General features: G+C 43.8%; 1 protein-coding gene across 2 annotated transcripts in view; it reads right to left on the minus strand.

Moving 5' to 3' along the window:
• The window catches only part of Elmo1 (engulfment and cell motility 1), a 532595-nt gene that overhangs the window by 27360 nt on the left and 478252 nt on the right, over positions 1-26983 (minus strand). For both annotated transcript variants that reach the window (XM_059263360.1, XM_059263361.1), the window contains exons 17-18: positions 16917-17080; positions 7879-7991 (exon numbers count right to left, since the gene is read on the minus strand). In XM_059263360.1, coding sequence (XP_059119343.1) covers positions 7879-7991; positions 16917-17080 — 277 coding nt within the window. The remainder of the gene's footprint in view (positions 1-7878; positions 7992-16916; positions 17081-26983) is intronic.

A 26983-nucleotide genomic window follows, 5' to 3' on the forward strand; every position in this document is an offset into this window, starting at 1 on the left:
TAATAAACCACCACAGAACAGTGGCTACTTATCCCTTGACAGAAACAACCACCTACTTTGCAAAGTTGGATGGAAGCTTTTTAAAAAGAAACATAATCAGGTACCTGGAACTCTGGCCTGACTGCTTCATGACTAAAGAGTGCTTCTTCCTTTTGGAGGTTTAAATCACCTTGAGCTACAGGACATCATCTTTCCCTGGTTTTCTTCCTACTCCCAGCTAGTTCTTCTCTTATTCTACGCAAGTTCATCTTATTCTGTCCACTGCTACAATGGTCAAGAGCAAAAAGGTCTGTGCATGTCTGATGGAAGCAATGTGTACCTGTCTTTCTCGGCAAGTAAGAAGTTTTGGATGGATCACAAAACAATGAAGGAGGGACTGAAGAGGCTGAGAAGCTTGTCCTAATTTGTGATCAAATGGGAGGATGCTAAGGTAGCATCTTCCTTCTTTGGGATGGAAGCTGCAGCCCTTAGGGTGAGAGGCATCATGCATCATGACTTGCATAATTCTTTCTCAAAGGTAGGGCTGCTATGAAGGAGAGGGAAGCTGCCCACGCCGACCAGCAGAGCACACCAACACAGTGGTGATGAACATCTGTGTCAGTCAATAGCGGCAGCCTGATTTGTAGTTTTCTTTTGTGAGAAAAAAAATGTGCATCTTCCTTTTAAGACTCAGCATGATGCTATGAGTTCCTCAGTCCCTTTGGGCAATAGAAGAGTGGATCTCGTCATTAAAAGCAATTAGCAAGAAGCAATGAGAACATTATCAAAGATTGTTTACTAGCATCTATGGAGGATGCGAGAGCTAATGTGGAGGCCTTGTAGTCAATTACAAATTAGAATATATTAACAGTTGTCTTTCCATCTCCAAACTAAAATATCTGGAGACAATCTGCCGCTTGAATCTTTCCCTTTGTTCTTATTCATACTGTCCTTTTGTCTTTCTTGCTTTCCTCCTTTCCTTTGTCATAGGCCCCTCCTTTCCTTCCTTCCTCCACTCTCCTTACCCTTGTTAAGGATCAGAGGGAACAGCTGGTTTCAAAGCCCATGCTACTGTTTCTTTTCTGTACTGTAATAAAACCCTCGAACCAAAAGCAACCTAGGGTGGGTGGTAGAGCATGATTTGGCTTCCGTTTCCAAATCCCAATCCATCACTGAGGAAAATCGACGGCAGGACAGGAATTGTAGAGGAACTGCTTCCTGGCTTGCTCTCTGGCTTACTCACAGGTTCACACTCAGCTACCTTTCTTATGTAGCCTGAGACCAGCTACTTGCCTAAGGATGGAGCTGCTTACCATGGGCTGAGCTCTACTACATCAATCAGTAGTCAGGACAATCCTCCACAGGTGAGGCTTTACTCTCAAATGTCTCTCGGCTATGTCAGGCTGACCGTTAATGCCAACCAGGACAGCCCGTATACCTGGGAAGAAGGTCTGATTAAAGCTATTTGTGATGTCACATGGATTATTATAAGCTAAAAATCACTGAGAAGTGAAATCCTCATAACACCGTCCAACAGTGAAAATGATCCAATAAGAAACAAATTTAAAGTTTTCCTTCATTTGCCAACTTAGCCACAGGTAAGCATGCCTCCTGGTCTTTAGAGGAGACCAGAACATGGAGTAATAGTTACTACCACTGGTGTGACATGTTGACTTTTACATGAGGCAGAGGAATTGAGTCTGATCAACTCTGCTTTGGAAGCAGGGGACTTCCTAGTGTTGTTTGGTAGCAGGTGTGGGAATCCCTTGTCACAGAAGTGGGGAAGTGTTTCCTAACCTATGCTGTTAGAGCACTCTAGTAGGATGTTCCATTTTGCTAGGATGCCATAAATTAAACCAAAATCATCATCGTGTTCAGAAATTCCACATCTGGCCCAAGATACAACCTTTCCGAATCAAAGGACAGATCTAGACAGTGCCTTGAAATGGAAATGTCACTTTCCCAGTGATGAGATCCACAAGTGTCTCTGTTGGTTCAGGGAGCGGAATGGTAGCTGTGGTTGCAGTGAAGGCCACTCTGCCTTTCAAACACTTCTCAATTCACTGAAATGTTCTTCGAAACCAGAGACTTGTGTTTTGATTCTGAATTCTGCCTCCTTGGAGGCAGTGTGTCCTTTCCTAGCTCATGATTCCAGGACTCTCATACACTCAGCAAGATGATTGGTCCTAATGAATCCTGGGTGGTCACACAGACCTTAGCAAAATGATAGACTGAAAGATCCTTGTTCTTCACTTAAAAAGTGATAGCTTTAACTTCATGAGTAAAACATATATGAAGTATCAATCCCGCATTCTCTACAAGGCTGGTTACCAGCACTCGATCACTCCATTCAGAGAACATGTCCCTTTTCACCCCACCATTTACCCTACCACATTTTTGAAATGGGGATTACTCATTATTTGACCTATTGAATGCCTTTCCCCAAATTCATCTGTGTTTTCTTCATTTGGAAGTACCTGCCTTTTGTGAAAATGAACTAATTAGGTTTCATGAAACACCAAAAGAGAAATGTAATTAAAGAGGGAAGGAGCAGCTTGTTGCCTGGAAGGCTTGATAAAGATGCTGCGCCTGAATGATCCATTTGGCTCCAGGCTTCTAACGGGGTTGCAAGAGTTACGTGAGGTACACAGACCTTGCTGACTGAAGTGGGAAGACAAGTTTTATCCAGCACAGAATTCTGAGATAACTCGGTCATGTTGGCACTTAAAGACAGGAAGCTAGCAAGCATCTTTAGTGAGAAGCAAGCTTTACGGTATCGTTTCTTGAAGTGACTCTATAGTATTTAGCCCAGGGGTCATCAAGACCACTCAATGCAATGATTCTGAGAAAACTGAATTGCTAAAAGGTAAAAAGTAGAGGAAAATGTTGGAGACTGCAGCCTCATGAAACAATGACAGCTGTACCACAGACAACCTCTAGAAGTATGTCTTTGCTGTCTCTCCAGGAGTATGTGGGACAAGAAGTATGGTCGAGTCTTACATTGTGTGGTCAGAACAGAAAGCAAAAAGCAGGAATGAGACATCCAATAGTATGCTTCTTGTGTTTAAAAATTATATGCCAAGAAACTACAACCCAAAATAGTCATAAGAGTAGTTTTGAATGCTTGATGACACCATAAGTGCCCAAGATAGTTTAGTTAACCCTTATAATTACCGACTTGATGTAGGAGGTAACACCATCCTCATGTGACAGAAGAGGAAAAAGAGTCCAGGTTGATGAATAGATTGTCAAAAGCTACCAAGCCTTGAATGGGGAGGCTGGGGCTTAAGCCAGATTAATATGTATCATGTGATTTTCTGCCTCCCAGGTCTACTGTGGCCAGACATTCCAGAAGCCCAGACTTGTTTTGTTTGCACCGGACTGTCCAAGTATCAGAGTTGTGGATGAGATAAGATGATAGGCAAATGCCAACTCTGAGGCATTCTGACAAAATGTAGCAAAGGAAAAGATGTTTTGCCAACTCCTCCACTTCCGGTTCTGTGAGACTGGAAGCTCTCACATTTTCCCCTGTAAACTTAATTACTGACTCTGCTCATCTGTGTCCTCCTCGCTGTTAGACAAGTTGGTAGGGAAGTGGCCATGGCTCCTACATGGGGAGTACCAGACCTAATCTGTGATGAAGGCTCCTTGAACATGCATGTACTTGAGGGAGTGATGACCAATTTTACGCCCCAGCCTACCAGGCTGTGCAAATCTAAATGCAGTGTTTTGATGGAGCGATGGGAAACTACACGCAGTGCAGGCAGAGGGCTAGTCACCAGACTTAACTGGTTGAAAGGCCTTTCTGCTTGCACAAGGAAACTCTTGTATTGAACACAAATGGCCCCACTCTGTCCAGATCTTTACTAACTCATCAGCTAGATACTAAGGCTTTTGTTCATTAGGAAGTTCATCAACAGTGAGGGATAAGTATCTTTTTAAACAAAATTCTGTAGTTATCTCATCTAGATAGGAAGATTCTGGCACAGTCAATCCATTTCAGCCTAGAAAGGGATATCAAATAGTGTAGTAGACTGAAAGGTTCAGTGTAATTGTAAGTACTAGGATTTAGCTAGCATCGATGAAAGCTCTTTGTGTCTCTATGTGTTTTCTCCATTCCAAATACTTCTGTGTCTGTTGCCCAATGTCAAGTACAGAAAGAAAATGTTGAAGTTACATTTATGGGCTCATATATCCTGGATATTGATCTGTCCAGAGACAATAAGGAGATGAAGGTATATATCTAACTATCTGGCTAACAGTTCTCAGATCCTGGAGTGCTAGACTCCCATGTTATAGCATTTTCAGACATCAGATATATTGCCTGAAGGGGGCTAACTGCAGAGCCAAAAAGACCATGACTTCTCACTCTTGGACCAGTTATTTATTTATTTATTTATTTATTTATTTATTTATTTATTTAAGCACAATTTTCCAGATGAACAGTGATTCCTTTTGGCTCAATTTGTAGGAGCTACATTCACAACTGCCTTTATTGTAAAAATCTTAGGAAACAGGTATTGATAGTGAAAACTGCTCAAGTCCACAGACCTGGACAAGGGCAGCCAACCCTTAGCACTATAGTGTAACTTCTTCTGGGAGCATCACATACTTGGACATGAAGCCCAGCACAAGGAATGCAAATAGGAAGATGGGAGTGAGCTCATTCCTCAAGGGCTGGATTTACGAAATGAGTTCTCTCTTCTTTTATAATGTAAGCCTTTCTCAGTCGCAGGTCTAACTCAGCCTTGCATTGGTCTGCCCCCATCCTCTTCCTAGGCCTACATAAAGCTCTCTGGCTTCACAACCTCTCCAAATAACCACACTTACTCTAGGAAGTTCTGCTTTTTGAAATCCTTCAGCATAGTTTTCAATGGTAGCATCAACATATTTCAATCACTGAACATTCAGCACAGAGCAGTTAAAGTAAATGGCCAGAGGGATGGGCACAAACACAAATGGATTACTATCATTAGTGGATGAGCTTTGTGTCCAAGTGAGGCATCCATTGGGTTTCAGAACTACCCGCCAGAGTTTCCCCAGCTCATAACTAATATTGGTTCTTAGCACAGTTGTTAATGCTTCTGCTTTTGCCTGGCTCTTTCTCAATTTCTTCACCCTTCCCCAGCTATTTCTTCTAGGACAGTATGATATGAATACTTGCTGCAATCAGAATCATGTCAGCAGAGCAAAAAACAGTCAAAGCCCCGAAACAGCCGGGACTGCTTCCTGTCCAGTGTGCCTGGTCTACAGGCACCTTTTTGACTTGACGCTTTGTGGTCAGAAATCAGAGACAACTCAGAAATCCGTCTTCATAGATTCTGAAAATAGATTCTACCTCATTTTAAATCGTCATTGCTTATACCCCCAACTCTGACCTGGAAGAGCATCAATGTGGAAAATTTGAGAATATGGACCACCCAGGCTGCAAGTACCAATAGTGGGTGGTGGTTTGCCTGATGGTGCAAGGGAGTCATGAAGAGGAAGGATGTAGGATCAAGGAGATGGCTCAGTGGGTAAAAAGCACTTGCTGCACAAGCCTGATGATGTGCTTTCAATTTTTGTAATTTACAGTGGGAGAGAAGGCTCACAAAAATTGTTGTTAGGCTTATGTTGGAGAGGATGTAGAACAAGGGGAACACTCCTCCATTGTTGGTGGGAATGCAAACTTGTACAGCTACTCTGGAAATCAGTATGGCAGTTTCTCAGAAAATTGGGAATAAGTCTTCCTCAAGACCCAGCTATATCACTCTTGGGCATATACCCAAAGAATGCTCAATCTTACTACAAGGACACATGCTCAACTATGTTCATATCAGCACTATTTGTAATAGCCAGAACCTAGAAACAACCTACATGCCCCTCAACTGAAGAATGGATTAAAAAAAATGTGGCACATATACATAATGGAATACTACTCAGCAGTAAAAAACAATGATATCAAGAAATTTGCAGTCAAATGGATGGAACTAGAAAATATCATCCTGAGTGAGGTAACCCAGACTCAGAAGGACAAACGTAGTATGTACTCACTCATAAGTGGATACCAGATGTGAGGGAAGGGATGGCCAGACTGCAACCCATAGCTGCAGAGAGGCTAGCTAACAGGGAAAGACCCTAAGGGCGGTGGTGGCGCACGCCTTTAATCCCAGCACTTGGGAGGCAGAGGCAGGTGGATCTTTGTGAGTTCGAGGCCAGCCTGGTCTACAGAGCGAGATCCAGGAAAAGGCGCAAAGCTACACAGAGAAACCCTGTCTCAAAAAAACAAAAACAAAAACAAAAAGGGAAAGACCCTAGGAGGGACACATGGATGACCCTGTGAAGAAGTGGATGAGATCTACATGAGTGGACTGGGGCGGGGGGTGGCAGAAGGCAAGGAGTGGGGAATGAGAACATAGGGAAATGGGAGGGTCAAGCTGGAACAGGGACAGAGTGGGAGGGCAGGGAGGGAGATACCATGATAGATGAGGACATCGTGGGGAAAGGAAGAGGCAGGGTGCTGGGGAGGCTCTGAAGAACCCAAAAGGATGACCCCACCTTGGTCTGCTGGCAGTGGTCCAGAGGGTACCTGGACTGGTCTACTCTGGTGACCAGTCTAGCAAATACCCTAACTATCATCATAGAGCCTTTGTCCAGTGACTGATGGAGGCAGATGCAGAGATCCACGGCCAGGCACCAGGCTGAGCTCTGGGAATCCAATCGATGAGAGAGAGGAGGGATTCTGCAGGCAAGGAACGTCGAGATCATGATGGGAAAACGTGCAGAGATGACCGGCCACACTATTGGAGGCCCATGAACTGTAGACTAGTGGCTGTGAAGCCCCCAGGGGACTGGACTAGGCCCTCTGGATATGGAAGATGGTTGTTTGGCTCGAACTGTTTGGGAAACACCCTGACAGGAGGATTGGGATCCATCCTGGTGCATGGGCAGGCTTTTGGGAATCCGGTGCCTGTGGTGTGACGCCTTGTGCAGCTTTGGTGCAGTGGGAAGGGTCTTGGGCCTGCCTAGGCTCAGTGTGCCGGGCTCTGCTGACTCCCCATGGGAGACCTTGATTTGGGGGATGTGGGGATGTGGGGTAGCTTGAGAGGGAGGGATGGGAGATGGGAGGAGGGAGAAGGTGGCATCTGTGGGTGCTATGTAGAGTGAGTAGAAAATTTCTTAATTAAGAAAAAAAAAGTTGTTGTCAGACCTCTATTTGTGCACATGGAGTATGTATACCTTCACCCACACACAAATCAAATAGACACAAATACAATAAGGACAAACAAAATAGACATTTTAAAAGTAAAAACTAGAAGGAAGGGCTTGTAGATTTAGAGGACAAACCCTTCCTCTTCTGGAATTTTACAAGTTACTCAACCCCCAGGATCTTCATTTTGTTATGCACAAATGTATATGGTTACAATATGTACTTCACAGAGCTATTTTGAGGATGATTTTCATTAATCCAATTATGTATTATTCAACAATGGGGATACGTTCTGAAAAATGCATCTTTAGGTGATTCTATTATGTGACTGTCATAAAGTACATTTAAACACAAACTATGGTGGTACAATGCTCTTAGTGGACACCATTGTATGTGTGGTCCCCTGTTGACTGATATGTGGCCCATGGCTATGTAAGTAACACATTGAGTGAACAGCCTTGCACATGGGTGAGTCATAGCATGCATTAGCAATTTTTACCACCACCACTTGGCAAAGAATAGCTTTTTAGCTCCATGGGCATTTTGGGCATTTTGAACTTTGGTTCTCCCTACACATGAAACATGGTCTAACCTAGACTGTCATTCTTGTCTCAAGCACAGTGCTGTCCTTGAATGACATTATGCCTTTGTGATTACCCCAAAGCAAGCTACGGTTGTCACTGCCTGTGTATGGAGTTCTCAAACAGTACCTTGTCTCCGACGAGCGTTGAGTTTCCTAAAGCAGGTCCCTTCCACGAGGCGGTTCAGGCGCTGCTGTTTGATCAACTCTAAGATTTCTGGCTGGATCTTCTCCTTTAGTTCCCTATCGGAGGACAAACACATCATATTCCACAGTGCACCCGGAGAAACAGCCCATGGTGGGTAGCACTGTGGGCTGATGAACAGGGAGCCTGAGCTGCCTTTTTTCATGAACACCCTAGGACCTCCCCAGCTGGTACTTTAGAGAATCATTTAGAGATTTTCTAAGTGGTGTTTGGAAAAATCTAGGCCAGGGTTCCCTGCTGAAATACACTATTGAGTCTCTGACATTTGCAGACTATCCACATAAGTGCCAGCCACTTTTGTGATTTTCCTCCAGAACAAAGCCTTTTGAGAAATCCCTTCTTTTACAAAGTCACAGATATAGGCAAAAGTCCAAGGAGATAAATTACTGGCCCTTAGTTTTTCTCCTGTAACAAAAAACCAAACCAAAACAAACAAAAACCCCCTACATCAGTTTTATGATTTGACCAAAGCAGGAATATTGAGTGACCATGCAATTGCTACATCCCATAACTAACTATATCTTGAGCAAGGAGCACCTTTTGTTTTTTATTCAATCTCTCACAAATGAGAACCATAACACTGTCCCAGATTCTAGCCTACAGAGATTGAGATAATGATGGGATAAATTAATATTATTTGTAACTTGTCTCAGGCTAATAGGATGTAATTTAGTTTGAGATGAACTGTGCCGCAAATATTCCATGATAGAGTGAAATGGTTTTCTAAACCTTTAAGGGATTTTTGTATGTTATGAAGCTTTATTAGCATCCTGGCATTTGAGGCTAGTAAAGTCAGCAGTATTATAGTCAAAGCTGTACAGAGTACTGCAGAGCTGAGCCCTTAGAGACATGTTGAAAGTACTATCTATAACATGGATCCAGAAGTCAGAAAACCTGGGTCCAGTCTAGGCTGAATCTGTGACTAATGTTTCATATAGCTCATCTGAGTCTCAGTTTCCTAACTGTGAACAAGGATTAGAATCTTGCCTGAGAAAATGCTATGACTCCCATAGGAGACAAGGCTAGCGTAAGTCTCTATAAACATCGGTCAGCAATGGAAGCATTACTGAATTTGCCTTGGTGATCATCTCTCTTTTGCTCAGCTAAACACTCCAAATGATCGTTATGACCTGCACTCAAGGCTCTCACATTCACTAGCTTTGACCTTGATTTTACACTTGCTCTGGCACTGGCCAGGACACCTGTTCTCACCTGCTCCTGATTTGCAGGTGGGCAAGGCACTTGTGATTGGCAAGTATCCCTGAGACTAGTAGTGTATTGTGTAATTTTATCTCATTTAATTTCACTTCTCCCAGACTAAAACACATTTAGAGGATGAGTATTGACATCACCTTTCCCATCCTACAAATGTAGAAATTCCTCAGGAGCATTAAGTTTGGAGTATAGACTCCAATCTATCCTGTGCTAATATGAACAAAAAAGAAAAGTGAGAGGGGCTGGGGGAGATGGCTCAGCAGTTGTGAACGTTTGCTGTTCTTGCAGAGGACCCAGGTTTGGTTCCTAGCACCCACCTGGTGGCTTACAACTATCTTTAACTCCAGTTCCAGTGGATCTGGTGCCCTCTTCTGGCCACTGTGGGCAGCAGGCATGCTATGTCACATACACATACATGTAGGCAAAAACACTTATATACACAAAATAACTAAATGAAAACTTTTTGTAAAAAAAGAAAAAAGTAACAGAAGGAGGATTTGGGTATCTAACAAGATGTTCTTGTACTCCACTAACAGGATAGTTAAACTTAATTTTCAACTTGATGCAATCACTTGGTAGATAGGCTTCTAGATATAGTTGTAGGAGACTGTTTTGATTGGGTTAATTGAGGTGGGAGGACCTGCCTACTCCAGGTGGTACCATTCCATGGGGTGAGATCCTAAACTGTATATTAAAAAAAAAAAGTGAGCTCTGCATAAGCATTCATCATTCTCTGCTGTAACTTCTCTGACATGTTGTACATTATCCTCGAACTATGAGCCAAAATAAGCCCTTTTCCCCTTAAGTTGCTTTTGCCGGGATATTTTTTCAAAGCCACAGGAAACTGTGGGAGGCCAGCTCCAACCTTCTAAAAGGGTTCCTATGAGGAGGAGGAAGGGATAAGAAACTTTTAGATAGAAAGATAGCAGAGAAATACAGAAACACAGGATAGCTTCAGGAGGATCTGGATCGAAACCTAAGGGTCCCTTCTGCCTCTTCAAAAGGGCTTTTAACAATGCCAAGGGGCGGGGCAAAAGACCTCCCCTTGCTAGATCAAAGCACACTGCACAGCCAAAGGTAGACCCTTCCAAACACCTGGTAACCATGACCGTGGTCAAATCATCCCCTTATGCAGCCCTGCTGGGTAAAGCAAGCTCAGATTCTTGAACCCTTGCTGTGGGATGGTCTGTATGTCAAATGCTCTGATTGGTTAATAAATAAAACACTGATTGGCCAGTGGCCAGGCAGGAAGTATAGGCAGGACTAACAGAGAGGAGAATTGAGAGAACAGGAAGACAGGAGGAGACACTGCTAGCCACCGCCATGACAAGCAGCATGTGAAGATGCCGGTAAGCCACGAGCCACGTGGCAAGGTATAGATTTATAGAAATGGATTAATTTAAGATATAAGAACAGTTAGCAAGAAGCCTGCCACAGCCATACAGTTTGTAAGCAATATAAGTCTCTGTGTTTACTTGGTTGGGTCTGAGCGGCTGTGGGACTGGCGGGTGAGAAAGATTTGTCCTGACTGTGGGCCAGGCAGGAAAACTCTACCTACAAACCCTGAGTAAGTTCTCACTAGGAAACCTCTGTGGGTCTCTACAGAAAACATCACTAGGACAACTAATACACATTAGAGGACTGAAACGGCCTTGAGATCCTGGTGATATGGAAATGCTGCACTAATGATACAGCTTGGATAATTTGCAAGGCTTTCCATGCACAGGCCTCTGAGGGTCTCAGCTCAGGCTTTCAGACCACTATAACTATTTATTACCAGTGCTCATCTTTTATAAAACAGACTCAGTGAGTCACAGCTTTGATGAACCCTGAATGGAATGGAGAAGAAGTTGAGCACTGCATGGGCAGCTACTCATGGTAATAATCATTGCTTCTGACTTCTAAGTCTGGGCAACCAGTCAAAGAGGAAAAGATATCCTCTGGGGATGGAGAGAAAAGGGGAGGAAGAGGTTTGGAACTCATCAATTTTGAGGCTAGTTTTGATAGGCTATGGTTAAAGTATTAAAATTCAGAGATGAGAATCATGAAGAGGAAATCTCACAAAATTTTAACTGATGTTTCATGATGTTTTGGGTGAAATTTGGATATACTTATCACACATGTCTTCACCAAATCCAGTGGATGTACTAAAAGAAGTAGATCTATATTTCTCCAAAAGAATTTATAAAAGAGTCTGCCCACCCCTCAACCCCCTTTAATGAAACTCTGAAGACTCCAAACATGATTGGACAAAGGGAAATTAAAAAGCCTTTTTTAAACATTTTTGGGCTTCTTCTGTTTCCCTGCAAACAGACTCAGTAGCCATGAATTAACACTGCTCAAGAAAGGCCTAGCAACTCTTACAATGTGTTTCTGTGACTGAGATATGACCTCTTAGGTACTCCAGGTAAAGACTTTGGCTGTAACTCACCCTCTGCAATGTCTGGCTTACAGTCACTGAGGCTGGGGTCTTGGGTTCACTGGCTGACATGCAAATGAAGAAGGAGAGAGACTGAAGAAGGGACAAAGGTTCTCAACCTTCCCATTGCTGCGACCCTTTAATCAATATAGTTCCTCATGTGCTGGTAACCCACAATCATAAAATTTTTTCATTGCTACTTCATAACTGTAATGTTGCTACTGTTATGAATTGTAATATAAATATCTGACTTTTCTGATGGTATTAGGCAACCCTTGTGAGAAGGGTCGTGACCCACAGGTTGAGAACCACTGGTTTAGTACCTTCTCTGGAAACCAGCTCTAATTCAGGCTCAGCAAGGCCAGTGCAGTACACAGAAGATGTTCAGCACCTCTAGACTGAAGTTAACTCTTGGCTTGTGATCTGCCAAGTTGAGCCACCCGCTCCCCACTGGTTTGGCAAATATTTTCTATAAAGCATCAGATAGTAAATGTTTTAGGCTTTGTGAGCCATTTGGCCAATAGAAAAATCAATGAATATGGCTGAATTTTAACAAACTTCATTTGCAGAAATTGGTAATGGGTAGATTTGGCCCAAGAACTGTTGTTCAAGAACTCCTGAACTAGAAGGGCCCTCTGGAAGCTTTGTGTTGAGTGATAATGGCAATGTCATGGAAACTGATCTTTTGCTGTCTCAGTTCTGGAGAGCTTCAGGGCCCAGTCCCTGAACTACTTCTGTTCCTTAACTAAACAGACCTGTGGCTCTAATTATCAATTTTATACTGGCAGCTCTCAAATTTGTTTTTCCAACCTTGACCCACCTGCTGACCTCCAAATACATCTGCCTGACCACCTCCCTGGACATCCCACAGCCTGACATGTTCAGAGCTGAACTCCTGGGCTCTTGCCCAAATCACTCCACCCCAAAGTGCTGCCTTACTTGCTTAGGTCCCAAATTTGGAGGCCAACCTTGCTTCTTCTCTTTGTACAGCTACCTTTAATCCAGCAGGAAACACCGACTCCCCTTCTCTCCAAAATATAATTAATGTAGAACAAAAACTAAGCTTCTTATTATCTCTTGCTTAAATTATTAAAACAGCCTCCCAAGTGATCTTCCAAATATGCCTCATTATAGTGTTTCCAATCCAGAACTCCATGTTAGTCACCCACTCATAACCCCGCAGAGCTTCCAACACAACTCCATGTAGTTCAGTGTGAACCCACAAAAGTCTATTTAATAATTTATTAAGGGGTGCAGTGGAAAAACAGACTCACGAATACAGACCAAGGAAGATGCTGCTGCAGATCCTGCTGGTCCAGCTGCTGCTGTCCCTGTCATTCCACCCAACAGTGATGGGGATCGCCTGCCAGGCTCGCTTCTCCTCCGACCACCCCAAAGAGCGCACGACCCCTATTCCTCTGCTCTGAAGCGATCATGTACACAGGCAAGACCACATCCTAGGGTTTCTAACCCAAAGCCACTGGCTGAATGGAATGAGTTCCCACAACACTCTAGTTCTAGACACCTTCCTGCAGTCACCTCCTATTGCTACTGTCTTCACTTATTCTGATGCTGCCACATTACCCCACGGTTCACTGAAAGCTCAAATCTACTCTGACCTCAGGATGCTCTGACGAGTAGTTTTTTCTGCTTAGGGTACCCTTTATTCAAATATCTACATGGCATGCCCCCTGAATCCCTAATATAGCTTCCCTCAAATGTCATCACTATAATTAAGAGATCTACTTTTACCATCTTTAAAAATATACTTCATTCCTCTTATCCTGCCCTATGTAGACAGTCTATCTATATAGCCATTCTATCACCACTTAACCTGCTGTCACCTTACACATATTATGCATGTGTGCACACATATTATCTATTTTCCCCCCTCTAAAATTTAACATCACAAGGGTTAGGGTTGTATTTGTTCTATTCATTGCTGAATCATAAACAAAAGAACAACGACCAGCTTGTATCAGACATTGATAAATATTTGTCAGGTGTTTGAACACTGAACATGGTATACCTATATATACTGACCTACTGGAATAGGTTTTGAGTGAAACATTAGGCTGGTAGGCTGGTCTTTAGGAAAGCTGCAGTTGGTGATATATATGTATCAGCTTTATTTCTGGCTCTTAAAAAAACACTTTCTTTTTATTTATTTCTCTTGTATATTCTTAGACAATGTGAGAAATACACAAATACACTCAGTGTCCAGTTTCCCATTTCATATACTACTAATGGCACAACTTGCTAAGTTCTGTGTTTTGTCATAAGAGGGATCATTTATTCAGTGCATATCATAAGCTGAGCATGCACTGGCCGGTTTTCATATACTATTGTGTTGAATCCTTGCGGCAGCCTACTGATGTGAAGGCTTTCACTGTTTCCATTTCCCAGAGAGGCTTCTCCAGAAGGCACATTTACAAATGGCTGCCCTGAAATTGGAGCTGGTCTCTGAGCACATTTTCCCCATCTGTTTTACTACTTTGCTGTTGTCTCTTCTTCCAACTCAGTACTGAATGACCCACTTCTGGACTGTTTAAGCTGTTTATATCTATTAGCCTGTACCAATAATGAGGATGGATTTATGTTCTCTGTTAAGTGACAAATAAAAAGTATCTCCTCTTTGAAATCATTCATCAGGAACCAGGGAGTAAGCCAGGGCTGCTTCTTCAGCCACAGCTATTTCCCAAACATTTGTTCACACGGAAGTTAACTTTTTCCTTCTTGGGATACATGACCATTTTTATCAAGATACGGCTGATGGATTTGCATGGAGCTGAGGTTTGCCACTGTGTTGTGTGTGATATGTAGGCAGCCATGGGAGGGAGAGAGGGCTATGGAGTTGGGGATGCTAGAGAGCATCTCTAGCATCAGTGGAAGGCCAGATGCTCAGACTCCAGCCAGGCTGCTGTCTATGTTTGCAGAGTGAAAGACTTGAACTAGACAGCCTTAACAGTGGTCTTTGGCTCTCACACTCCGGTATCCTAACAACTGAGTTAGAATAGATGCAGTTCTTGTGGTCTTTTTTCAAAATTTAGATGTACTTCCTGTAACTGAATATCTAGCAATCTTGCATTAGCCTCATGCCTGAGAGGCACCCTGTGCTTCTCAGCACCTTGGGTTGAGAGCCTACTATGGAGGGATTGCTTAACATGGACTTGTTAAAATAATAAAATTAAGAAAATAAACATGCATGATCCTACTCTTGGGTGACTTTGTTTATTGTGGGTCATGGTGACAGCACTTACATTTCATCTAATCCCACAATAAGCTCCCATCACAATAACAGAAAAAACAGATCCCCAGTGGACAAAGTAGAACCTGCTTCCTGCCTGCTTGTTTCAGAGGCTGTGGCTACAGGCTGGCCCCTCACCTTCTTATTGAAACATAATGTTCCTCACATCTCGTTATCACTTGGCTGCACTTATATATACCAAAAATTCCAGTGAGGCCTGGTGCTTTCCAGTCTCCTGGACAAGAGTGGCATTAAAGTCACACCCACACAGGGGATATTCTTTCCATTGGCACTGTGTCCCCTCACTCAAGACACATCAAGGTAAGAGCTTCTTGTAACAAAGGAAAAAGAAACTCCAGCATGTGGTGTCAGAGCCTTGCAAGGAAAGAAAGAAAGGCACAGCAGGGTAGTGTCCACGCTGGGCTGGCTGACATCCTCCCCTGCAACAGTCATGGTCAAGCACTGATTCAGAGTCAATTGGCTTTGCTGAAGTGGGAGTAATTTAGAACCACTTGGCCTCCACTTAATCAACTCTTCAGTCCTCCATTTAGGTTTTAAGAATTGTCGAAAGCATAATAAAGCATCCTTCTGTTTGCACATTTGCTGGAACCAATGATCTAAAATGCAGAATTTTGTGAAGGTAGGTCCTGAAAGAGTGTAGCACCACACTTCCTGCTCAGAGGTGAGAAACTGCATCTCCCAGGAGCCAGCTACTTACTCCAGCGACTCGGTGCTTGGTATTTCCGACTGTGACTATCTCCTGGCTGAGGATCAAAAAAACAAAAATCCCAGCTGTGTCTCTTAAAGAACCAGTGTTACATGTTTGGGATGGCTTAGGGTTTATAACAATATAAGTCAAGTCCCCTAGAAGCATTCTCTGCCCCCTGCTGATGAACTTCATGTGCCCACTGAAGTCTATAGTTCTAATGTAGTTTCTGGTGGTGCTTAAGATCTGAAAGCAAATCGTCCATGTTACCACCCGGCTACTGTCTTTTCTAACCTGTATACTTTCTTAACTTACTTTCAGCCTTACACATGCAGAACCAGTTTGATGGGGTGGATGGAGCGGTAGCTGAGAGTTAAGCAGGTTTAAGGCCAGGTTCTTCCCTAGGCTACTTCTGTCTCTTTGGAAATAACACTTGCGCCTACCTCAAGGGATGTGAGGAAATGAACTAGAATAAAGAGTGTTTTATGAATTGTCATCCATTAAAAGTATCATGTGTATGGAAACAAAGAACACACACAGACAGATGAAGAGAGAAAGAGAAACAGACAGAACAAGTAGTAGTAGACAATGCCCATAAAAGCCCAGAAGTCCTTTCTAGTCTTGATTACAGAACAGGACTAACTGACAGATCCCTTCCCTGCTTCCCACCTTTACTCCTCTGTTATTTTCTATAAAATATGAAGGTGATGAATCTAATCTGTTCTTAGCAAAGAAAAGCAGGCCAGGTCTCAGAAGAGATGACATGAACAAAGTTCTTTTCCAGATTCAGAGCATAGTAGGGATGGAGATGCATGAGGTTTTGAAATGGTTGTAAGTGACATTTAATGCAAAGTCCTGTAAATGGGGGGGGGGGCCCTGCTGTCTCCCCCACTGGGAGCCTGTTGGTTTACAATCATAAAGGTGACAGGGGATGCTCTGGTGCCAATCATTGGCCAACCCCTTGGGACACAGAGGGCTATTCTTCCCTTTCCTCTACAGCTCTCACTGGAACTTATACTGCCTCAAGATTCACCATGCTTTAACAATTGGGGTGCCTCTCTCTGATTTTGCAACTCAAAAGGTACCTGTGTGAAATACAGCTTCACAGGAGAAAACAAGACAACCCCTGCACACAACATTGTTTAGGTTCTAAATGTGGAAGAAGTCAAGTGCATTTTAGCTACAGATCCCTGAGAGATCACCTAGAACAGCTGTGCACCCCCACGAGTCCCACTTCAGGGAGTGAGTTATCAAAAGGCTCCCCTTAGAGGCTATCTTTTGGAAGGTCTTCTGCTGATTCCAATGAGCTCACAGCTAGCCCTGCTGTTACATCACTGGATCACTAGGGGTCAGTAGCAGTGACGTGGGTAACTTACAAAATCGGGCGAGACTGGAAATCTTCCTGGTTCATCCTCTCAGACTGGCGGATTTTCAGGATTTCAGTGTAGCTCAGGTTCTGCAGTTTGCTTTTGAACTGGTCCAGGGAGCTAGGCTTGGTTGTAAGCGCTCTCATAACCTGCTCCTTCACCACCTGCATTACCTGCAATGAAAGGAAGGCCATTATATCCCCAGGGCTAAGCTTTCCTGTTCAGAGGACGCCCATGTCAACAGCTCTTTTACTCCCCTGGGCGCACAGTGTGACCTCTGGGCCCCAACCTTGAGTATGCTTTCCTAAAAGGTAAACTTCCATTATGTAAACTTCGATTTTCTTACGCTGTGGGAACCACAAGAAAGAAAATGGACTACGCTGGAGTGAAGGGCAGGGGAGAGTACCTATTTGCTCTATATATTTTGTGACAGCTACTGATATAACACTATAAACAGTACAAACACAAGAGTCAGAAAGGAACAAAGGCCAAACCACAGCTAGAAGTCTGCATATTAATTATTTCTTCCGGGAGAAAATTGCTGTGATACAATTAACTGTGAGGTTTGGCTGGCAGCAGTTCAAATGAATGTGTATAGATACCTACACCTCCCAGACCTTTCCCCCAGGTTGTTAGGGCCTGAGTGTTCATGCAAATTATGCATTTGGAAGTGGGCCTGTCCTCTTTCTCTTTGAGTCAGCAACTAGGCAGAGGGTTCATTATATTAAAACAGACATATCCCATTGGAAACTTCAAGAAAAAAAAGAACATGGTAATGTATGCCTCTGGACAAGCCTTGTTCACAAGAGGCCATTAACCATCACCTCTATTAATATAGATTCATCTTCATCAAAATACATAAAGCAAAAAAGGGTCGGAGGACCCACAGAGACATCCAAAGTGCTTGTAATGTTACTGCTGCTCTTCATCCTCTATTTCAAATGAGAATAACAATTCTTACCCTAGAGTGAGTATGTACTAAGTGCCTGATGCTCTGATAGGCACTTTACATGGGTGTGTGCTACATCTTCTCTTCCTTTACCCACTTAAATCTACAAGCAGGTATTACCAACATTTCAACTCTATGAAGAAACTTAAGAAATTAGCTTAACATTAATCATATACCAATCACAGTCGGTTGGTATGTAGAAGAGCTGAGATTTGGTCTCAAGTTTGTAAACACTCTACCACTTCTTTGGCCATCCTTCCTTAGTGCTGCTTAGGAATTTAAAAAAACAAGCCAAAACTATATATGTGCATCTGCTTTATGATGACTTTGGTACTAAGGACTTTGTTATGCATCATCTCTTGTAATCCTCCCTCCAATAGAGAAGAGTAAGATATGAGTATTATACACACAAAGGAACTGAGGGAAGACTGATGACTTGTCTAACATACTTATCTAGAAGCATTCCAAGGGAACAAGTATGGTGGCTCTACTGCACACGTGATGTTGAAAAAATATGAATCAGATACAGACACTGCCTTCTGTGAGCTAATGGGCTAATTAGAGACATGTACAAGGTCCAAGATCATCATAGAAGAATTATGGAAAGGATAGATGGATAGGCTCTGCTGGCAGGTAGGAGACATTTTATTCAAGATCCATTTGCTATCATCTCCACAGGAAGAATGGGTGATCAGCTGGTGTACATTTGGACAAATGACCTGGAACACCTCCACACATCAGCAGCTCTGAACCTGGGCTACAACTAAATAAGAACTGACTATCTAAGCATCATTCCGTGCTCCAAGAGAGGACACATTCCAGCTGACCTTTAACTGCATCTACTTGTCTACTCTGAAAAAATTGTTATTTTGGGATGTTTTACAAGTATTGAAATCCTAAACATTTTATGCCATATGCATCATGAATGGCTAAATTTGGTCAAAACTGAATTACTCTGCTTTACCATCAGGGGTTACTCTTTCTCCATTTAGGGAGCCTTGAAGTGAAGCCAGTGAAATAATGGTTTCCCAGTGTTATTTGCTCTTCTGGTGGGTGGTTGGATGTGCAAGAGAGAAAGAGGTACAATGATTAAAATAAAGAAGTGATATTTTAAATTGGATCAGAATAAAACTGAGAGTGTGGAGCTAATTCTACTTCCTTTATTTTATAAATGAAAAACTGGAAGTTCAGAGAGTGAGGTGATTTGCCCACTGCATGTATTTAATGAGGTATCCCAATAGATGGCAATTTCCATATTATAGCTGCCTAGACTCATGCCAGGGCTTATTCATGATCATGTGATCCAAACTGCCCAATCAGCACCCTTGTCCAGATTGTTCCAATTTAACCTGAGATATAGCCAAAGCCTTAATTTAGAGGATGATGGGAGACAGAGAGATAATGCAACGGACTCAGGCAAAAGACTGAAATGTGAGTGCAGAGAGTACCAATAGTGGTGATCTTTATTCAACCAGAAAGCCACTCTAACTTTACAGTTTGGTGTTTGGGGTACATGAATCAAATTCTATTTTCTTAAGTTGATATGAATGGGATTCTTCCCATTCACATCCAAACTCTCAACAAATTCCCAGTGAAGGCTAAGAGGAATCCCATCCTACGGGTCTGAGATGGCCAGACAGAAGAGATACAGGGAAGATGAATAGAGTTGATGGGACTACTTTAATAAGAAGACAGGTAGGCTGGAGAAATGGCTGTGATTCAGAGCAATGGCTGCTCTTCCACAGGACTTGGGATTGTTTCCCAGCACCCACATGGTGACCCAGAACCATCTGTAACCCCAGTTCCAGGGGACCAAATGTTCTCTGGACTCTGTGGGCACCAGCTATACAAGTGGCACACAAACATACTTGCAGGCAAAAACCCCCATAACATGAAATAAAATTAAAAGAAAAAAAAAAAAGAAAATTACTCTTAAATTCACCTTTTGCTATATACCATGGTTGAATTCTTGCTTGGAAACAATGATGGTCTCTTACCAAATGCATAGACACGTTCCTAGTCACATCTGATGCTTAGAGTGTTGTTAACTCCCTGGTACAAGACTACTATCCCTGCTGGGTGGAAGAATCTCTAGTAGAAAAGCCCTTTAAATTCTCCTTTCAATTTGAAAAAAAAAAAAAGGAGCATAAAACTTTTCCTAAAGGTAGGTGGGTTGACTGGCATCTGCAGCCAGGAGGAGGAGTAAAAGCTGTGGGCATGAGGCACAGAACAGCAGTTGGTGGAGTCCAATATGAGATGAGCTTGCCCACTCCTGGCTCACTGTCATTTTGTGCTAGCCCTAATAAGTTCAACTCTTACTCTTTATGCCAAGCAAAAGAAGAAAGAGCCCATAGGTTGTCTTTTGATTTGTTTGTTTTTCGTACAATGATAAAATACTAAGTTAAACATCTCTCTGGGTCTTTGCAAATTAGCTTCTAGCTTCTGTAGTTTTTAATAATTAATGGTGTAAAATCTCAGCATGTCATGTATTAAACTTAAAATAAGACGTTTTCAGTTACCATTGTTGATGGTTTCTTCTTTGAAGAACATGGCACCAGTTGCCTTTTATTTGAAAAATCTTCAGGTGATAAGGCAGAGGTATCAGCAATGGTGAAATATTTTACTTAGGGTGCCCATACTGCCACAGACACTAAAGGGAACACACTCTTAGAATCTACATTTGCTGTTGGCATTGGTCCAACATTCAAGTGATGTCTGCAGCATGCGGGTACTAGGGTATGAGAAGTCCTCTTAGCACATGCTGTTTTCTGTAAGGTCTTATCGAATAAAAGTGTGGGATTCCCAAAAGACATCTATCTGTACTTCACATGGAGAGAAGTTTTGGCCCCTTGGAGGACTGTTTGAAACACTGAACCAGACAGGCCTTGGGTAAGTCACTCTAACTACTGTTCATTTAAATGTGTTCCTGGGTCCTACTCCAAGACCTACTGAGCCTCCCTGTGTTCCTAGTCTAGTATCCTCAGGCCTTGTCTTTATGCCTGCAACCTTCATACATCATCAGTCACTCTCTCACCCATCAAATGGTTTTAAGCACCTTCTCAGGGCAAGGTGCTGAGGGACACTGAGAGCCTTGTGCTAAATGAGCTCTCGGCCTGCACTGACCTCCCAGAAGAGAGAAAGTGATGTCAGAGCACAGCAAGGGCCCACACTGTAAGGATTTTGTCCTTAATTACATCATCAGCCTTCGACGGCGCCCCAGCCTAAAAAGCAGGTGGGCCCTCTGTGCGCCCTTCCTCTTCCCTCTCTTTCCTTTCTGCTCCTTCCTTCCGTCTGTCCTCTCTCTCCCTCTCTCCTTCTCTCTCTCCCCACCTTCCAATAAAGCTCTAAAGAGGTAACCATGGCTGTGATTCCTCCGATCAGCACTCTCCTCCGCCGGCATGGCCAATGCAGGCGGCAGCCAGCCACAAGCAGCAGCGCCGATTTAACCAACATGCACACATTCATTCGGCAAACCTCAGGCCACTCTCAAATGATGTCAGCACATGGACACAGCCCTGGGACTTCAGCTACAGATTGAGAAGTGGCCACATGCAGACACGCTGTGGTAAAGGGAGGCCGTTCTTGAGAAACAGCATGAGTGAAGCTTTGAGGGCAGAAGGGAGCCCAGCACTGCCAAGGGTGGAGAAGAGGGTGCGGCAGTCTCCTTGGCAATTTGCTAAGCAATGTTAAGAGAGGAAAAGCATGTGGCTTCAGAGTCAGCAGTGCTGTGGATATCGCTCTGTATAAATAAAATGCTGACTGGCCAGTACCAGGCAGGAAGTATAGGCGGGACAAGTAGAGAAGTGAATTCTGGGAACAGGAAGGCTGAGTCAAGAGAGGCTGCCAGCTGTCGCCATGAGTACCAACATGTAAGATACTGGTAAGCCAGGAGCCATGTGGGAAGGTATAGATTTATAGAAATGGGTTAATTGAAGATGTAAGAACTAGAGAGCTAGAAGCCTGAGCCATTAGGCCAAACAGTTTAAATAATATAAGAGTCTGTGTGTTTATTTTATAAGTGGGCTGCTGGAGAAAACTTCAGCTACATGGCAGTGTTTATTGCAGAGTCTGGCTCCACCACCACTCACCAGCTGGGCTAGACAAAAGGTTCAGCCTCTCTGAATCTGTTTCCTTATCTATTCAGCAGAGATATCACCTGTCCTAGGTAGGGTTGTCATTGCTGTGATGAAACATCATGAGCAAAGCAACTTGTAGAGAATTATGTGACTTATGCTTCCGCATTACTGCTCATCACTGAAGGAAGTCAGGATAAGCACTCAAACAGGGCAGGAACCTGGAGGCAGGAGCTGGTGCAGAGGCCATGGAGGGATGCTGCTTACTAGCTTGCTCTCCCTGACCTGCTTAGCCTGCTTTCTTATAGAACTCAGGACCACCAGCCTTACCCAGAGTAGACTGGGTCCTCCCCCATCAAGCACTAATTAAGAAAATGCTCTACAGGTGTGTCTATAGCCCAATTTTATAGAGGATTTTTCTCTACTGTGGCTCCCTCCTCCACAGTATCTCTAGTTTGTGTTAAGCTGACATAAAACTAGGCAGTACATCATCTGTGGTCAGGTTTAGGAGATGCTGAACATTGAGGGCAGTATCTTATAAGGCTCCATCTTCGCTAAAATTTGAAAGATAGCTTGCCTAGAAAATATAATCTCCCTTTCAGCCTGCAGGCATGCACACCTCACATGATGGCTCTATGTATTCACAGCACTTAGAGGGAGATCATGATTATATTCGGGCTGCAGTGCACAGAACTGGTTTTGACAGATTCCACGGGGACATTTTCTTTAAACAGTGTGCCCGCTCTTACCCTGAGTACTTTCAGGGCTTTAGGTTTTTTTTTTTTTTTTTTTTTTTTTTTTACACTCTTCAGCTATACATCCTGCCCTGGTGTGACCTGTACATTCCTCTGGTATGAGGCCTGGCTGTGTGGGCTTACAGGCTTACTGTAAATAAAGAGGGCTGTTCTGAAGTCACAGAGGCCTAGTGTCAACCTCTGGCCTCTCATAATTTCATCATGTGTCTGCAATTACAGCAGATGAATCAGAAACATTTTCTTCACTGATAAATGCAAAAATGTTCTTCTCCATCTCATGAAGGATATGATTTCCTTTGGCATCATTAACCATACTTTGTCTCCATTTCTTCAGTGTGATTCTCCTGGTGCTCTGAGATTCCTTCCTTTACCACATCTGTCTGAAGCAACAAGGCCTAATTTGTAGCCAAAAACCAGTCTGTGTTTGATGTGGGCAGTGAGGCCCTTGTACCTTTCTCTGTACAGCATCATTTCATAGTCTAATAAATAATTGGCGCCTATGTAGGTGGCACATTCTGTCAAGGAGCTAAGGAGCCTGAGCTGAGAAAATGAACAGTTTTTTGGAGACTAAATCTTCCCAATGGCTTTACTATTTTTTAGTTAGAGTTCTGGGATCTCATTCATCCACAAGCCAAGGACTGTTCTCTAGGCACTAGACACCCATACTCATGACTGTCAAGCAACCTCAGTGGTGAACTCTGAACTAAGGATCATAAAACATGGGACCATTAGGGCTTGGGAGGTTGCATGCTCATTAAAGCTGGACATTTGCTCTGGGACCACAGTTGTCAAATTTGGGGTGGTGAGATGTTGACTCTGCCTCCTGACTATTCCTTCTGTTAATGTCACATCATTTGCACTGACCCTCTCCCAGAACCACTGTCCCCATACCTGTCCTGGTTTGGCCAGTAGACTATAGAACTGACAGTCTAATGTGTTACTGGCTGTGATAGTGTTAATGGTCAAGTAGACGGAAGTCTAGAATCACCCAGGAGATGGCCTTCTGGGCCTGTCTTTGGGGTATTATCTTGATTACTTTAATTAAGGTGGGTCAGCCCATCTTAATTAATATAGCTAGGCAGAATAATTTGGACTGTGTAAAAGTGGTGAGAAAGAACTGAGCACTGGTAAGCAGAATCGTTGCTCTGTGTCTGATTAAGGATGTGATGGGCGCAGCTTCCTCAAGCGCCTGTGACTTTCGGGGTCTGGCAGACTGCAGCCTGGAGCTGGGAGCCAAAAGAAACCCTTCTGCCCTAATTTTTTGTTGTTGTTACAGAACTTCACCGCCCAACAGAAGGAAGCTAAGACACTTTCCATCATCCCACATAACACACTGTCTTCACTGAGTCCAGCACTTGAACTCCGTGACGTCACCACACTAAGCACCTCTCAGCACCTAGGCTTTCCCTCTCATGCCCCCCTGCCTGCTCTCTTTCCTCCTGCCACAGAGACCTCCCTTTCTTCTTTTAGGTTCTGCTTTAGAAGACACCATGTCCGCTATGCCCCCCTCCTCCCACAGAACTGAGATCCAAGCCTACATCCCCCACTGAAGTACTCCTTGCGTCATAGTGGACGGTCCTTGTCTCCTCTGCTTACTACCCTCCAGAGCCTGTGCAGCCCAGTCATGTAGCATTAGCTGGGGAAAATATCCGTTTTATTTATGTCTTAGAGGCTCATCACATGGCCCAAAGAAAGAATCAGCCTCTAAAGTCAATAGTTTCCAACCTTCACAGAAAAACAGAGCTTAGGATGAGTTTTGTCAGGCTCAGCCCTGGAGACTTTAATTCTAGAATGTATTCTAGAAGTGGGTTCTATTTTTCCAGTTCCTCAAGGATGCCAATGTACAGCTGGGGTTGAGGAATCCTAGCTTGAGAAAAGAGGGAGCAAGGAGACAGGCGAGAGGACTGCCATGCCAGGAGGCTAGCAGGGCTGCTCCTGCCCTCAGCATGCCTGCTAGTGTGAGTTACAGATGCCATCTGAGGACTTGAGTCATTATCTGCTACTGTCTACCAGTCCCCTAAAATGTGGACGGCATCATTGCCCTTGTCAAGGACAGTCAGGTACCAAGAGCAATCAGCTATAGCCAGGGAACTGGCTGCTCCCAGCCTCTTTGGGCAGGCTCCTCAGATGCCACCTTCCCTGGGGTCATAACCTGTTTCCTGGGCGCTCTCTCTCTCTCTCTCTCTCTCTCTCTCTCTCTCTCTCTCTCTCTCTCTCTCTCTCTCTCTCTCTCTCTCTCTCTCTCTCAGGTAGTCACAGAGGCCACGTTGAAGGCATCTGGCTATTTCAATCAGGAATGCTTTAACAGGGGCAGCCAACATTTTTTTTCCCCAAGAAATTCACTGTTCCTTGGGCAGCAATCAGGGTTAGCATCCCCAAATACTTGATGAGAGCAGGGCAGCCACTGTGTATTAATCCTGAGCAGGGAAGCTTGTGGCTGGCAGAGTCCAGGCAGGGCTCAGGGAGGAGAGGGCAGTTGTGGGAGTACCAAAGGTGATTTTTCAAGTGTACCCTGAGAGCAAAACAGATGGTGTCTACACTGTGCGGAAGGGAGCTGCTATTCAGCTCTTCCCTGACTCTGGTTTTGTGCTTCTGATAAAGCAGGGCAGCTTCAAGCATCCTGCCAATATGACCATTGTCTCAACAGAGATCTCGCAGGACCTTGGTGTTAGCCCCCCAAATAGCTCGTTATATAATGGCTGACCCTGCAGTGCCTTGCAGATGCTGATACAGAGATGCACAGTTCGGAAGACCAAGGTGGGTAACATTAACAGCTGCTCTCCTCTTCCTGAGAAGGCCTTTTAATTTAAGGTTGAAGGCATTTTTATAGCCGGTAAAAATAGTAAACCTTTCAACCCGTGATTCATGCAAAAATCAATCAGCGCTAGGTTCACAGAAGAGCATCAAATAGGGAAGTACATCCTCCTCCTTCCCCTCAGCCTCTGCAGGAAGCCCAGCCATGAGGGAAGCAGGCGAGGGGAGGTCAGGAACCACAACCTTCCAGTCGCAACTTGTCCTTGAGCCCAGGGTGATCAGGTACAAGTAGCTGTGTGACAAACCACTCTGTCCCACCGAAACAGGGAGCCAAATTAACATGGCCAATCAGGCTAACTTTGCCAGTTAGCTAACTGAAGGCCCCAGTGGACAAGAGAAAGCTATTTTCACCAGCATCGGATAGAATCAGCCTCAGGCAAAGAGGAATTCATGCCAATCACATTAGAGGGTGGCTTTTAGTCCACAGCTTTAAATAAACCTGACAGGTCAAGCAAGTCAGTCAAAACCTATGCGTGTGTGTGAAGGGGCTTGGGGGTCCTTGTAGTTTTTCCTCTACTGGGACTGGGGTAAAAGGTTAGAATATTTTTAGTAAGCACACTACGTTTAGGTCCTCTAATGCCTGCTCACAAATCTCATCCACACACTGCCAGCATGGGGCCGAAGCGAAGCATAGTCTTTACAAAGCTTTTCGAATTTACAAAGAGCACTCCTGGCTGGAGAGTCTGCTGAACGGGAGCTGCTGGGAGCTGGGGTCTGTTCTCTTTCAACTATGGCTGCCCTGACGATGGGGGAGGAGGACTCCTGAACTGAATTTGCTGAGATCCCTCAAATTAGGAGGGGAAATGAACTGAAGAAGTAAGTGGATTTGTCTTTTTTTAACTTTTATGTGTATTTATGCATTGTGTGTGTGTGTGTGTGTGTGTGTGTGTGTGTGTGTGTGTGTGTGCGCGCGTGTGGAGACCAGAGGTCACTGTCAGGTGTTTTCTTCAGTCTCTCTCTCCATATTATTTGTTGAAACCTGGGTTCTCACTGAACCCAGCATTCAAGACTTGGCTAGACTGGCTGGCCAGTGTTTTCCAGGGATCTGCCTGTGTCTGTCCCTACCCTCAGCCTTAGAGCTACTGGCAAGGGCTGTCACACCTAGTTTCTTTATATGGGTGTTCGGGATTGAGGATCTCAGGCTTGCTCAGGATGCATTTTTATCCTGTTTAGCCACCATCTCCTCAGCTGCTCTTTACACATAGTCGTGGTGCCAAAATACAAGATGATTAAAAATAAGGAAGAATTCCTTATTGTTTTGTTAGGGAACACATGACATGCATGGTGCCCCTCTCAACATTACAGCTGCTGGCAGAACATCTGAGGTCCATCATTGCCTTTCTCACTTCATTTTTTTTATTAGTTATGAATGCTAGGCCTTAACTTATACTTGTCCCACTAGCTCTTGTAACTTAATTTAATCTATTTCTCTTCATCTATATTTTGCTTCAGGGCTTTTTTCCTTCCTTCCTTCCTTCCTTCCTT

This window comes from Peromyscus eremicus, chromosome 5 (genome assembly GCF_949786415.1).
Source record: "Peromyscus eremicus chromosome 5, PerEre_H2_v1, whole genome shotgun sequence".
Taxonomy (NCBI): Eukaryota; Metazoa; Chordata; class Mammalia; order Rodentia; family Cricetidae; genus Peromyscus; species Peromyscus eremicus.